Source organism: Balaenoptera physalus (assembly GCF_965194825.1).
Source record: "Balaenoptera physalus genome assembly, chromosome: 11".
In the NCBI taxonomy this organism is placed as follows: domain Eukaryota; kingdom Metazoa; phylum Chordata; class Mammalia; order Artiodactyla; family Balaenopteridae; genus Balaenoptera; species Balaenoptera physalus.
This window is the reverse complement of record NC_138896.1, coordinates 88614731-88629663: the sequence shown is the minus strand read 5'-3', so window position 1 is coordinate 88629663 and position 14933 is coordinate 88614731. Positions and strand designations below refer to the sequence as shown.

The 14933-nt window shown below is 39.1% G+C and overlaps 1 protein-coding gene and 1 long non-coding RNA gene across 3 annotated transcripts in view; one reads left to right on the top strand and one right to left on the bottom strand.

The window, feature by feature from the left end:
- Window positions 1-14933, bottom strand: part of TAFA1 (TAFA chemokine like family member 1) — a 766369-nt gene that overhangs the window by 466453 nt on the left and 284983 nt on the right. For both annotated transcript variants that reach the window (XM_082412441.1, XM_082412442.1), the window contains one exon: window positions 9256-9376. In XM_082412441.1, coding sequence (XP_082268567.1) covers window positions 9256-9376 — 121 coding nt within the window. The remainder of the gene's footprint in view (window positions 1-9255; window positions 9377-14933) is intronic.
- The window catches only part of LOC309637557, a 54528-nt gene continuing 47913 nt past the window's right edge, over window positions 8319-14933 (top strand). The window contains exon 1 of the long non-coding RNA XR_014250651.1: window positions 8319-8736. This is a non-coding gene — a long non-coding RNA (uncharacterized lncRNA). The remainder of the gene's footprint in view (window positions 8737-14933) is intronic.

The window sequence follows — 14933 nt, the reverse complement described above, 5'->3', positions numbered from 1 at the left end:
TTAATGAAACAGCCCACAGCAAACTTAATTGATAATGATGAAACTAAAGCAACACTAATTTATAATTAAAAACAAGGACCACAGCAATGGAAAATCACTAACAACTCAAACAACACTCAAGATGCACTGATAACAAATTATCCTTCCCCAAATTGCATGAATTCTAATTATTTGCATGCAGGCACTTTGCAATGTTTCCAAGAGCTACAGCCAGTTTTCTTAGCAGAATACTGAATTAAGGAAGCTCAGTAAACCTTAGTTACATGTTGTTCTAGTAGAATGATAACTCAGTCGGTATACTAATAAGGAGCCTATGTTCATATACAAAATGAATGTACATAAAATCTTAAATCATTTGCCCAAAAGAATAACAACAACAGCAAAAACAAAACCCCTTGGGTTTCGAGATAAACTTATAACCCTCTAGTGGACTACAGACTAGATTTTGAGATGTTTAATAAAGTATTAAATAAAGGGTTTTATATAGGCATCACTATGCTGCCTGATACTTCCCTCGGTTTTATTACATTTACAGATTACTCTTTCTCCCTAGCCTTAATCTAAAGGAAAGTTAATTGATTTTTAGCCAAGATTCAAATGAGACCTCTGTTTAGGCCATTGGCCTCGTACCACTAATTCTCTCTGTTTATCAGACCCCCCAGTAATACCAGTTAGCTGCATATAAAAGGCTCAGAGACACACAGCATTTTAGTATGTCGGTTATAACTCAGAGTAAGACTCACCTGTGGGCATAATTTTAAAGCAGGCCAAAACAGATCTGCATAGAAGTTCCCCTTTTAGCCCCATCGCCTCCACCTCTCTCCACTGTGCTTGCATAAATTCATTAGGAATCATAAAATGTTGGAGCTGGGGATAGTCTTATCTGAGGTCACACACTGACAGCCTGCAGGTGGGATATATCCCTGAATCAAGTTTTGTTTGGCCAACCTGACATTTAAAAGATAAAGAAATTACAGATAAAATTCTAGGTTTCTGACTTGCCTTGAAATATCAGATGATCTGGTCACCTTGAGCCCATCTCAGGTGTAGCTAAGGATGCGCTGTGTCCTCTAGATGTGCATATGCTCTCAAGTTGCCACAGTTTTCAGCATTTTATAATGTCTGGCCTCTAGGCTGATCCAATTATTTTTGTTAACGACCTGGTCTGTGAAGCTATTTGCCTTCTTCATCTATGAAATCATCCAGAAAGTCTTCAAATAGCTTTAGCAGAGGGCTTTTTAAATATACAAAGGTGATTTTGTACAGCTTCTTGCTCTATCAAATGGATGAAGTCAATGAATCAATTCCTTGGGCAGCTTAAAGCATCTTTATTTGGCAGAATATACTTCACTATTTGTGGAATGCATAGATCACCTCCTCGGAGCTGCTAGGAACAATATGAAAACCGTTGATTCCCTCCAACTTTCTCATCTGGAGCCTTGCAATTGACAGCTTAACGTGAGACGCTGAAAGCACCAGCGTCCTACTCCTACCCTGGTGCTCTTTCTTCATCACCATTAGGTATAAAAAAAGGCTTAATGTGGTGCTTTCCCACCAATATTTGCATTTTTTAAAGACAGAAAATTCTTGCCTAGTTGATCAGCAAATATTGATTGAATACCTACACAATATTTATTCAGTGGGAAGGATGACCTGCTGGCCTGCTGACTCTCATCCAGGATCTGTTGTCAATTTCAGGAGCATTGAAATCCTTTCCCCGCCCGCGCCACCCCCCCCACCCCTGACCCCGTGTGGCAATTCATCTAAATCTGGAAGCTGGCATTTATTCACTTCAAAGCATATGACTCAATAGGTCCATTCTTCATCCACATGAATGCGAAATCAGAAAAACCCTTTGGATGTACAAAGACTCAGTTTGTATTTATTCTTGGGTATAAAGGAAGCATGCCTAGAAGTGAAGGTCTAGTAAGGGCATAGTAAAGGTAAACACAGGTAATTCTACCAACAGAACAATGGCCTTTGCTGAGGGGAGGTCTTCCTCCCTTCTAGACTGAGGGGGAAGTTTGGTTGGTCTCCTTCCTTGCATGGAGGATGGATTCACTTAATGAGTAAGCAGATCACTCTGCATATCTATGCATCTTCTGAGAGAAAATTGCTGTGATAATATTCTTTCTCTTTTCTTTCTCTGGAATTTTATTATATAAAGTTCGGGAAAGAGAAAGAAACAGTGGGCCAAGAGGGTTCCCTAAATGCTTTGAGGACATTATCTTTGGAGAATCCAATTAACTTATACAAACTGTTAACAAAATAATTCATCTTCTTTTTATCCTAAAGAAAGGAAAAATTGCTTGTCTGGTGTTATTTTCTCCCTTCTGCAAAGATGAAGTGAATTTTCTTCTTGTTATCAAAAGATTTGAAAGCAAAAGGCCTTTCCCTATTTGCTAAGTGAAGTTTCCTTTTCAGATCCTCAAGGCCACACCTATAGTATTCTCTAATCTATAGAAAAAAAACCCCAAAAACCTCATGCTGTGACTGAAAACCTTAGGGATTTAATTTTTTACTGCATTTGTAAGTTATGTTCTTTGGACCATTTTGATTAATGTAATGGCTGTCAAATATCAAATACAGTCAAATATCTACCCAAAGATACTGCACAGATACACACATATGTACGTGCATATGTTACAGTGACAATTTAGTGTTTATACCACTCTCCATTTGAGGTATCTCCTTTTTATAAACACACATACAGATACACATGCATCCAACCATATACACACAAATACTCACACACAAGTAGGAAAAAATAAGGGAGAGTTCAAGATTCCACCAGAATAGTCATTCCTTCTTTCCTTAATAATTTAACACATATTTTCTGAGCACCTACTACATGCCAAGTTCCTTACTAGAAGCAAGAGATAAAAAGATGAATTTTATAGGATTCCAGGATTATCTTGGCTCACACTTCTCAAAGCATGTGATATGAATAGGCACTGTAGCTGTTGTCCAAATAAAAGAAGTTTGGGAAATTTTAGTTAAACACAATCAGGATTCCTATCTGCAAATCTTTCCAGAACCTTCATACACACACATGCACTGAAAATCTCTAAGAGAAGAACATACCATGCAGTGAGTGCTTCCCCAACAGTTAGTAGCTTTTTTCCAATGAGCATTTTGAGGGGACAGTGCTTTGTGAACTGGGAAATGCTGGCCTAAACATTTTATAGGATTAAGGCTCTTAGAAGGAAAAGGGGCTCCTGATACTTTGCTACCTATATTTCCTTCTTTTTCCTTAAACTGGGAACATTGATACATTTCTAATTTAATCATAAAACTCTCTATAGCAAATACTTTAAGCTTTTCATTAAAAATCAATATATATCCATCCTAGGAATGAACCTGAAAAAATTTCAAAATTGTAGGAAATAAAAAGTCTAAGTCAATCCAGTCCTCCCACCAGGTCTAACTAACACTGTATAAAGAATGTTTATATCTCTTCTGACATTTTTCATACATGTGCAAATATTTATTTTCTCCAAACTATTTTGAAGCTGAGTATTCTGTTCCTTGTCTTCTTCACTCGGCAGTAAATCATGGGCACTTTTCCACAAGAGTACATATGAACATATCTCATCCACTGCAATGGCTACATTGAATGCCATTGAGCAGATTCACCATGATTATTTTACCAGTCCCCTTTTGATGGAGATGAAACTCCTCTCTAATTTTTTGCCATTAAAATTATTGTTGCAGTGACTAAACCTTAAACATACATCTTTTTAAACCTGTCCAATCATTTTCTTAGGATAAGCATCTAGAAATGGAATTGTATCAGGACTGGCACATTTTACATTTTGCAAAACACTGCAAAACTGTTTTCAAAAAAACGATGTACCAATTTATACACTCAAGCTTTGAAATTTTTACACAGAGTTCAAAATTGGAAGACTAAAAAGGAGTTGAGTTTTCATCTTAAATGAACTTTAAGAAATGAACAATTGAAGACTAATGTTCATTAGTGCCAGTTCTAAAAATTTGTTCGCAGTGTCGTATAAAATTGAGGCCAAGGGCTTGAGCTCACATAAGTAACTACTTTGATAGCATTGTAATAATTCTCTTATAAGTTCACGGGATGGTCAGAAGATCTTTATTTGCATCTCTACCTGATTTTGATATTTTGGGGTCTTATCAAATGCCCATGGCTGCACTCTGACTCTAGGGTGAGGTCAATATCATCAATCAGATGATCAATGGATTATCACCAGCACCAGTTACACCAAATAACAACCTGTCTGCTCCAATCCTTAGACCAGTTCACTACACTTAGCAATCTAGTATTGGTACATATTCTGAGAAAGCCAATATGCAACCACTGTTATTCTCACTATTTCTTTTATACGACAGTTATAAAACAATCCTTTATTGTAAGGAACCTTGGTATTCTAATGCATATTCCTTAGGCAGCTTTCAATAAAGTGATATTGAACAGTAAGCAAAAATAATTATAAGGCATGTAAGAATGTTTTTTTAATATTTACCAAAAAAAAAATCACGCTTTAAAATGGATGGTGATGTTCAGTATGTAATAAGTCACAAACGGATACCTCTAAATACACAGTTGGCTTCATAAAGCTTTAAATCAGGCCGAGGATAAGTTACACAAACAATTCTATTCAGAGTCATCTTTTTATACTTCCATACACCCTTGTCAATAAAATAGCATCGACTCAAGAATAAATGATTCATAAGGCATTTACAACTTCTTGTCTCATGTAATTTATCTTTATAATTTTAAATTACTAAAGAACCCCAAAGATCTTTTCTCACTGAAGTACTGTGAAGTCATCCATATTTTATTAAGTTTCAAGGACAACCCCCACACCACACCCACATTCAAAATTAAGTAACCATTAAAATCGCTGTGAAAATTTGTATACCCGTAGGGGGAAAAAACTAATCCTATATTAGAAAGTTGCGTTTAGCAAACCATTCATCTTTTTTTACCTGTTATACAACAACTAGTGATTATAAAGCGTTGAAGCTGTCTATTTTAATATCCTGAAACAATGGAACACCACTCTGAGTTTGCATTGTTCGGTCTATCTTTTTTATTTAAATTAAGTGTCCTTCTTCTAGCTTCACTGTACGTATTTTTTTTAAAGTCATGAGTATTCTTCAAGTTATTAAGGTAATTTCCTACGTCGTTCCCAAAATAAAAAACTTGATTTAGCCAAATATTAAATTATTGATATTACAAATCTGTTAATCTAGAGCACATTTTACTTATTTGTGTAATTTTAAAATTCACTTTCATTTGATTGACTGTTTTAATCTTCCTTAACTAGTGAGTCACTGAAAATAAATGGTGCAATCCTAATACGATAAATATGAAAAATAGGAAGTACTTAGGGACTGCAGGGGAATACATTAAAATCAGTCCGTTTTCTAGTTAACATATTCTCATTCTGTTTGTGTGCAAACCCAGTGCATGGAGAAGACAGATCACAAATTTGCAGCCTCACAGAAACATTGTCCTGATACCATGTTCTGACAGCAGAAATTGGCCCAAAGCTCTAACCATTTCCCCTAAAGGACCCTGACTGGCTGGTGCCATCCAGGTGCGGCACAGTCTGAACAAGGGGAACATCACGTCAAATTCCACTCATCTGTCAGTGTAGTGGATTATTTCTTGAGATACTGAGATTGGCTGCTTGGGATCAGAGCACCATCCATCTTACCACGTAGGGGACGTGAAGCTGCCTGTAAGAGCCTGGAAAGAGGGGGACCAGCCGTTCCTAAGCAGGTGAGGAGGCAGCTGTAAAGCCTTCACTCCATCCAGGGCTTTGAGTGAAAGATGTGTCATTTTTCACATTTCCCAGATACTTGATATGCACATGGTGTCTGCCTGCTCCTGCTTTATGAAAGAGGCGATTTTTCAAGCTTAGGCAAATGTGGCAAAGCTCAGGGTCTGCTGGCGTCTCATTTTTTCTCATCATGTCACTTGTTTTAACCGATTTGAGAAAATGAGATTATGTTTTTCCTTTTTGCTCATTTATCCAGCTATTTATTTATTTATTTGCTCATTGAAGGGGGGATTATCACAGATAACTAGCCTTGATTTCTCTCTTGTTTTCATACACATTTCATTAGTGTCCCTGAAGATTTAAGACCTACGAAGGGAAACATCACAAGTCTCATCACAAAAAGCATATATTTACTCTTAAAATCAAAACCTAAGATTGCATTAAAGAAGATTGTATTTCTGACTGAAATAATCTAGAATATTGCTATGTCCAAGATCTATTGCTTTAATCTTTGCAGTGATTGTTGAAAAACCCAAGAAAGTTGAATAAACCTAATACCTAGAACCAATGGACTTTAGTTAATATCATTTTCATCTTTCTGCATCTAGAAGGGAGTATTTATAGTTGTTTTCATTTCATCGATGAATCTGAAATGGGTCTCAAATGTATAAACGCTTGGGGTTGAAACTGGCTTCAGTACTGCAGTTTTTTGGGGTATTTGAGGTACAGATGAACCACGCACTGACAATAATAAGCAATTACTAAGAGGAGACAAAGGAAAAAAAATACTGAGTTTAATTGCAGACAGAACCCAATGATGTATTTCCCAGTTTAAAATTACTGTATTTTGATAATAAGCCCCATAAAGACATAAGTTTAATTGTTATAAGTAGCATAGCCATAACCCTCCACCAAAAAAATCTAATATATTTACTGATAAAGAGAGACAGTCTACGTGAAAGCTCATTGCAAACTGTACCGTATTTCTTGACTGTATGCACAGGGCACAAAATAAGACAGGTAGCATTTGGTCTTATATTCTAGCCAGGTACCACATAGTTAAAAATGACAGCAAGATTAAAAACAAGATTGTTGTCACTATGTGGATAATTAGCTGTGTGAACAGCAAAACGTCACTCATTCAACATCTGTGATATGCACATTTGTAGTCTACTAAGTGGGGATGCCAGTAATTCCTGATCTTTCTGAAGAGCTTTACATTTTACAAAGCACTTTCATGAAGATTATTTTATTTACACTCCCCACAATATCCCTAAATGGGAAATTGGGCCCAGAGAAGAAAAATGACTTGCCCAAGGTCATGTCACTAATGTTAAGTGACAGAGATGATGGCCCAGCCTAAGTTCTGCCATCCTCAAGTGCCACCCCTCACCACTTCTGCCATGGCCACCTTTCAGAATGGGTCTGCAGCTCAAATGAGTCCGTGTATTGACATAACTTGAAAATTTTCACGAATTACGTGAAGGTGCTCACATCTCTTCAAAAAGGCTCCTTGGCAAGATTGTGCTCTGTACTGGGAGCCATTCGTTCCTCCTTGGGAAACAGGCTCTGGAGATGAAATCAGACCAAAGTCCCCCATGGCAGGTATTAGCTGTGTGACCTCAGGCAAGTCGCTCAGACCCTCAGAACTTCAGTCTCCTGAGCAACAGGGTGGGAAATTACACCTACTTGAATAAGAATTAAGCCAAGCAAGGTGAATTAACCTTAACAGTGTGCCTAAAACACTCACATTAGTTGTTTTTGTTTCGTGTGCTTATCGTTAAGTATTACACTAAATGCAGATTTCTCGCGTTATTTGTATGACTTTGTAATAAGTCAAAGACCGTTTTTGCCAGAACAGATTGGAGATCTACTGACTGGAGGTAACTTGGGGATTCCACGTTTTTTGTATTTTTTTTTTTTCCCTCCAACTCGGCACTGGAGTCTCGGACTCTGGCAGTGGCTGATCCAGGCTCAGGACACGCGAGGCAGAAATACCAGCGCGCAGCATCGGCAGAGCCGTTTCCATGCCCTCCCGCAGGGGCACCAACCTCCCCTCGCCTTCCCTCCCGGAGTCAGGGCTTTGAGAAAGAGGGCGGCTGAGGCCCAGAGGCAGCCCTGGGCCTGTGCCCCAAGCTCAGCCCCCGCCAAACCCCTCCTCCCGGAGCGACCCAAGGTCTAGCATCCAGCAAGCTGGCGCGCTCCCCTGCAGCCCGCGTGGGAGGACCCGGGCTGTACACGTACTCTTTCGATCCTGCCCCCAGCCGGGAAGCAGAACCCGGGAAAGCAGCAAGCAGCGAGCGCCCTGGGAGGTGTTGCTGCAGGAGAATGCCGAGGAGCCCAGGATCGGTGCCCAGGCTGGCTGCAGAGCCAGAAAAAGGCAAAGGCTAGACAACGCAGCTGGAGGAAGCCTGGCGGATGGGAGGAGGCCAGGAAGGGATTTGGAAGGAAGGAGGGGTGGGGATGGAGAGCTGGGAGCACTAGAGAACTAAGGATCCGGAGCCTGGGCGCGCAACTGGTCCCCAGAGCCCGGTCTTGGCGATCGGGTGGGAGGGGGAGGGGGACGGGAAGGGGTGCGGTGAAGGTGACGGGTGGAGTAAATGGATGCAAAGGCTGAAGCTAAGCAGAAAATGGAAGGCAACCTTTCCGAGAACCAGGGCGGGTGAGGACAATCGAGCTGGGGGAACAATAATGAGAAAGCTGGAGAGGCACAGAAGGAGAGAAAAATCCTGATTGAAGAGTGAGGCCATGGAAGGGTAAGAAATATACTTTGAACAGAAAACTGAAGAAAGCAAAATGCGTCTGGAACTCAAAATTCGATATAAGAAAAAAAAAAAAACCAAGCTAAAGAGAACTTGCCCCGGAAAATGCGGAGAGATAGGGAAAAAAAAAAAAAAAAAGGCATCGAGCATACCGCAAGAACAAAGTGAAAGAAGGGAGAAAGGAGAGGAGACAAACCAGACAAGAAATAGTAAGTTACTTTTTAATTTCTTTTTCACTGAAAAACTACTTACAAAGTTAATTTTGGCACTGACATCCGCACAAAATCTCTAGCCACATACACACCAAGATTATGGTATCTATGCCAGATAAAAATGCATCCCAGGAACACGGACACATTATTTTCTTGGTTGCAAAGATCATATTTTGCCTCCTTAAAAATTCCTCAAGTCTTGAAAGTTATCCCATCTTTTGCAGAATATTTCGCTCTTGGCCAAAGTATCCCAAAACAAAGGACTTCTACTTTTTAAGGTGTGTGCCAAGGGGTGGCGGGACTCTTAGAGAAAACCACCTTTTCTGAGAAGTTAATTAGAAATACGTCCAAGACATTTTAGTGTTCCCCCTCTTGCCCCAAAGCATCCAGCCAACAAGTCTTGAAATTCAGAGGCAAGCTGCCCACCCTGTAGCACTTTCTGTCACTTGCCTTCAACCATCTGTTAAAAGACAGCGGTGAGACGGGAGGCTGCTGTGGAGCCAGCTTCCAACTTACCTGGTCTGCGCAGGTGATGGTGCTGGAAAGTGTGCTGAAGGGATCCATGGCAGAGCAGCATCGCACAAGCACTTATCCACAAATACAGGACCCAGGGCATCGCAGAGACCATTGCCATTCTCTAAAGAGAACATTAGACAGGAAGGATTACCCCCGGGTTTGAGCCCCCAGCTCCGTCAGTCCCACTGGTGAGAGAAGGGGGGTCTCAGACGTCATGTGCCTTTGCTACTTTGCTGGTTAGAATTAATGACCCAGCAGAGGTCATGCCACAAAGTGGGATTGAGGGAGGTCACTCTCCACGAGATCATGAATCCATTTTTGAAATTATTCAAAACCAAACTCTTAGGATGGCCAAAATACAGAAATAAAGTTTTTGACTATCTGTTAGGCAGTTTGAAACACTGTATCCTGACTAAACATGCAGTTTTACACAATGATCTTTAAGCTATAGTTATTCCAGGCATTGAAAGGCTGCACGCTCCTGTTCATTCTAACTTCATTGCAAGTCTGACATAAGCCTGGAAGGAAATAGTGGATTCTTTTTTTTTTTTTTTTTTAATTCTACAGTCATGAATTTTTAATTCCAATGCTGTCGCCTAAACTAAGTAATCATTTCTCAGAGGCATGTTGTAATCTCCTAAAAGAGCTGGTCTTTTTGGCTGGACTTAAAACCAGAAGGAATTATCTTCAGCCAAAATGAGTTTCGGATACAAGATCTAAGCGCCCCTCCTAGAGCAAACCATAATTTGCAATACTGCTTTGCCTCCTAAGATCCTATCGTGGCATTTGCTGTAGTGCTGACGAATACGCATATACAGGTGGTATGTGTATTTATGGATGAACATCCACCTTTTCTTAAGCGCTGAAACTTTGACAGTCTTCTCGGCACCTATGAGGATCTTAGGAGCTACAAAGGCTCAACTGCGCTGCATATTGTCCAGTTTCTCAAACAACACCTTATGCTGCATTTCATATTTGTCAAATTAGTCAAACTTGAAGCATCATCCTTAGCCAGTGACATGGAAGCATTTTCTATACAGGAATCCAGTTAAGTATATGCTTTTCTCCTAGATAGAGCTTTGGAACCTAGATTGTTTCTTTCTTTTTTTCACCTTTCCACTGTCAAATCATACACTTCAAGTATTTCAACGCTACATTTAAAACCTCCTAGTGACCTCCCAGTGTGGCTTCTTTATTCGTGGAAATTGGTACTCTTTCCAAAGCTGTGATGTTCAGCAAGCAAAACATATACATTATATGTGTGTGTGTATATAGACATAATACAAGATAATTTATGGGTTTTAGGAGAGAGAGTGATGTAGTCTTTAAGAAGGGTTTTAGAACTATAATAGACAAATGGTGACAACCATAATTAAGTGCAAAGTAGGAAAACATTATTTTCAACAGCATGGTGCCTTTCATGCCCCGGTCTGTGATTCACATAGACCATTCACTTTATAATTAGTTTCACAGCCCACTGTTTACTTTTGTGTACAACGGATTTAACCTCATTGTCTTCAGAACTATCAGTGTACCATAGATGCATTCTCTTCAGTAAAGACAAAGAACAACACCGCTCCTATGAATTCTGGAATGAATGCATTTGGGTGCCTTTTCAAAATACCCTGCAAGTTACAGAAAGACAAAATAGAGGTGACTGTGGCATGCAATGATTGCTTGTGAATTTCAGTTAAAATGCACTAGGAATTCATCTAAACTTGAAGAAAGCCTACCACAATCAAAACAACAGTTTTTCAATGACAGCTTTCCACACAGATCTTAGCACTCAAAAAGACTGCTGTGACTTGACGTTTGCAGTATTTTCCTTCTTTTCCTTTTTTTCATTTAACTTTCTTTAATTCTCAGCATTACTTCCAAGGTTCCTGCATATAGCTCTCTTTGCTCACTCTCTTACCAAGAGGTTGTCTCTATGGTAATAGGTGTTTCCCCCCCCAAAATAATGCATTCAGCCCTACATAGTTCTCTAGACCTGACTGAATAGGTTTGAAATCTGCTTTCTGAATCTTAAATCCTTAAAGAGGCTTCTTACCTGAAAAATCCAGCCAAGAGCAGAGTACTCTATTAGTGTTCATTGGAAAGCTCTAACACTTTCTAAAATCCATCTGTGCCACACCTGGAGATTTTTTTAAAAAGAGCTTCCCAATAATCTTCTTTATCAGGATTTAAAAAATATGTTTTTCTCTTCCGATGCTACTCCCACAGTAAAGAAGACATTGGGTTCATTCAGACTGTATTGTCAGAAAAGGAACCAAGGTTTGAGGGCTGGAAACCTTGTCATTTTCACCTTTAAATCATCTCCTGGCGTCACCTCTGCCTGACGAGACCTTTGAAGTGATGGTGAGATAATGTGCAGTTTCCTGATGAGAATCAGTTTATAGTTAATGAGGGGCCATCCCCACTCCAGTGCATTCAGGGCAGAGTAAGGCAGCAAAATGTAGGAGCAGGGCTGCTATATGGCGCTGTAAGTAGCAATAGTCTCTTTCAATACATCCCTCCTCTGTAAAGTATCACATGTCTTAAAGTGACATTACCCTTTATTACAGCTACAGTGAATTGTAATACCTGCCCACTAACTCTTGAACAACTCAAGCAGCACTTTAACACTGTATTGCCGGGTACGTCGTTCTCTTAGAGATTTTACGGATACTATTCATTTGCCGAAAGAGTAAAGAGGGAAGGAGAAACAAAAGAAAAAAGCATTCTGCAAAATACTGATAGTGTTAATGGGTGTTAGACTCTAACAGCAAATGGGAAAGTGAAATGTAAGCCATTTCTTACCTCTTAATGTTCTTTTAACCAGTAAGTTAACCCAAAATATTGTTGAGTTTACACAAATTTAAGTCTGTCGATTGTTTTTGGCAGCTAAATCTGGGAATATGGTCTATCTAGACTACAATATAGATGTTTATAGGCATAAGCCCAAAGCAAACCTTCTGAGTTTTTTAACATGCTTAATAAATAGAAGTATGTCATTTTCAGCATCGACGACTGGATTTTGATAAAGAAATATGCTCAAGACATTTTTTAAAAATTTCCCTCAAATAACATGCTGGGGTGGGGAGAGGAAACACTCAGAAGTTCAACATTTTGTTTCTAGTATTATGGTTTAGACACTTTCTTCTTTGGAAATATAATGTCATTGTACCTACACATCATCGATGCATATAAGGTGACCTAGTTTTCACTTACAGATTGCACTAGCAATGATTCATTCCAATAACTCAATCAGTTATTTCATGAATCACTTATAAAGCACCTACTATGTGTTAGATGCTTGGGGACAAGGCAGAAAACAAGATTGATGTGATTGCCACTGTCATAGATCATACTGTCTAGTCTTTCATTGTTTTTTTAAATCAAGGTAGTTCTCATAATATTCCAGCCTCAGAAACCTATTCAAGTGCCTCAGAATACTCTCTTGCCTTTCACAGGCATTATAAGGAAGGTTTGATGCTGCAGTGTGTCTTTAGAAGCCATTCTCTCCTCTCCTGTTACACAGAGTGAGAGAATGAGAGACCCTTCAGACGCATCAGTCTTCCCCACTGGTCCTGCACAGTTGCACAATACACACAGAATAGCTCTTTGGACCCTAACAACCATTTATTAAAGCTCATCATTAAACAAAGTTCAAGATAACAGTAAATACAAATCTTAGAGTGAGAATAAGTCAAGAGTGCCAAAGTTCTAGATGGTGTTGCGTGTTTCATTTCCGTCGTTCATTATTGTTGAGTTGGTGAGTATATATAGAAAGCTCACACCGACTGTTCAATATCAAGACAAAAATGATAATAACTACAGTAGCAGCAGGTAAGGTTTATTGAACCTTCACCATGTGCTGGCACTACTCTATAGTATGTTGCTTATAAGGTGTAATTTAATCCTTTTTACTACCCCATAAGATAGGTGTAATGATTATTGTCTTCATTCATGGATGGGGAACCAGAGGGTGAATAGGGAGATTAAGAAACTTGCTCAAGGTATTATAGCTACTAAGTGATAGAGCAGATTTCAAACCCCAATGATCTGGGTCAAGAGCCCACCTCCTAAACACTAGGATTAAACACTTCATGGAAAAAAACAACCCTCCAAAATTAACCATTATATTTTCTCATTTCTTTACCATTAAGATACACTCAAAAAATTATTATACATTAATTCAAGACTTATATACGGAGCACATTCCAGGCATTTGAAATATAGAAATGTGGAAGGTAGTACTTACCCCATGTCTTTGTTTTTGTTTTTGTTTTTGGTTTGTTTCTGTTATGCTAATGCATTAAAAATAAAAGGAAGTTCACATTTGCTAATAAAGGCTACCATTTGAAAACTGTACATTATATTTTTCATTTCTAGGGATTAAACTAAGGCTCAACATAGTTTCTTATCTACAATTCAATTTAATAAACTTGAAACACATACTCATGGATTATGTTCAAGGCACTCAGGCATTGTTAGATTTTTTTTTAAACAACTGGAATAAAGACTTTCCCTTACATTTTAAAGTGGCTTCTATATATGTATGTGATGGAACAAGAATATCAACCTAGTTCCATTTCCTCTTCCAAATACCTTGTCCACTGTATTGCAGCCAATGATCATTTTCCCTAATAATATAGGCATCAACGGATATTGACATTTAAGGCAATTTAGTCCATTCTTCCATCTCAAAGCAAAATTACTCTCACACCTTTCAAAGAAGTTAGGCCTTTGCACTTTTCACCATGGTAGGACTCCATCACTTGATCACTTTATTGTTTAGTGGGCCATAATGTTCTGGCCAATGAGGTGTCAACAAAACTGACGGTATCTCTTTGAGGCTGGAGCATTTAATTGTTGAAGCAACACCCTCTAGATCCCTCTTTGCCTCTGGAACAGGGACTAGTTACACTATCTGCCTGGATTCTTGAGAGACTGCAAAGAGCAGAGGCATCCCCTTCCCCTACCCACCCACAATAGATGTAGATAGTAAATAAGAAATATTCTGTTCTTTAGGCAGTTGAGATTTGGGGGCTATTTGTTATTGCACTATAACCTAGTCCATATACTGCCCTAAGCTCTGAGGAGACAGCAGTATACATATCAGACCCAGTTCCTGCCTTCACAGAGCCCCCTGCTATAGAAATCCATTGGAGATTTTTGATCAGAGCAGTGATAAATCCAGAGCATTGATGATTGCAGCTAGAATCCATTCAGGTTCTTATAAGTCAGGAGTTATAAACTGATCACTTACGTGCCCACAGCCATGCCCTTCTCAATCATTCGGTTATACAAGCACAATACTGCAAAAGGCAATGGACTACAGCACAATTGTTTTAGTTCTTCCAGTTACATGAATTCAAGATACCTACTCAGTTGGGCCAAACTCCTAAATATATACATTTCAAATACAGTATCTATGTATATGTACATTTGTTTATGTAAAAAAGAGAGAAAATCCTATTTACCAGAACTTCTCCCCATGGAGAAACCCACATTTACTCAGAAGAAAGGCCCAATAAAAATAATTGGGAGTGAAAGATAAAACACTCAGAATGCTTAAATAGCCAAGAATGTTCAGCATATTGCCCTACATAATAAAAGGCAGGGGGAGGGAGGAATGGCAGATAGAGGATGCAATAGGGCAGAAACCTGGAGGGAGGAAAAAATGGTGGGGGGCA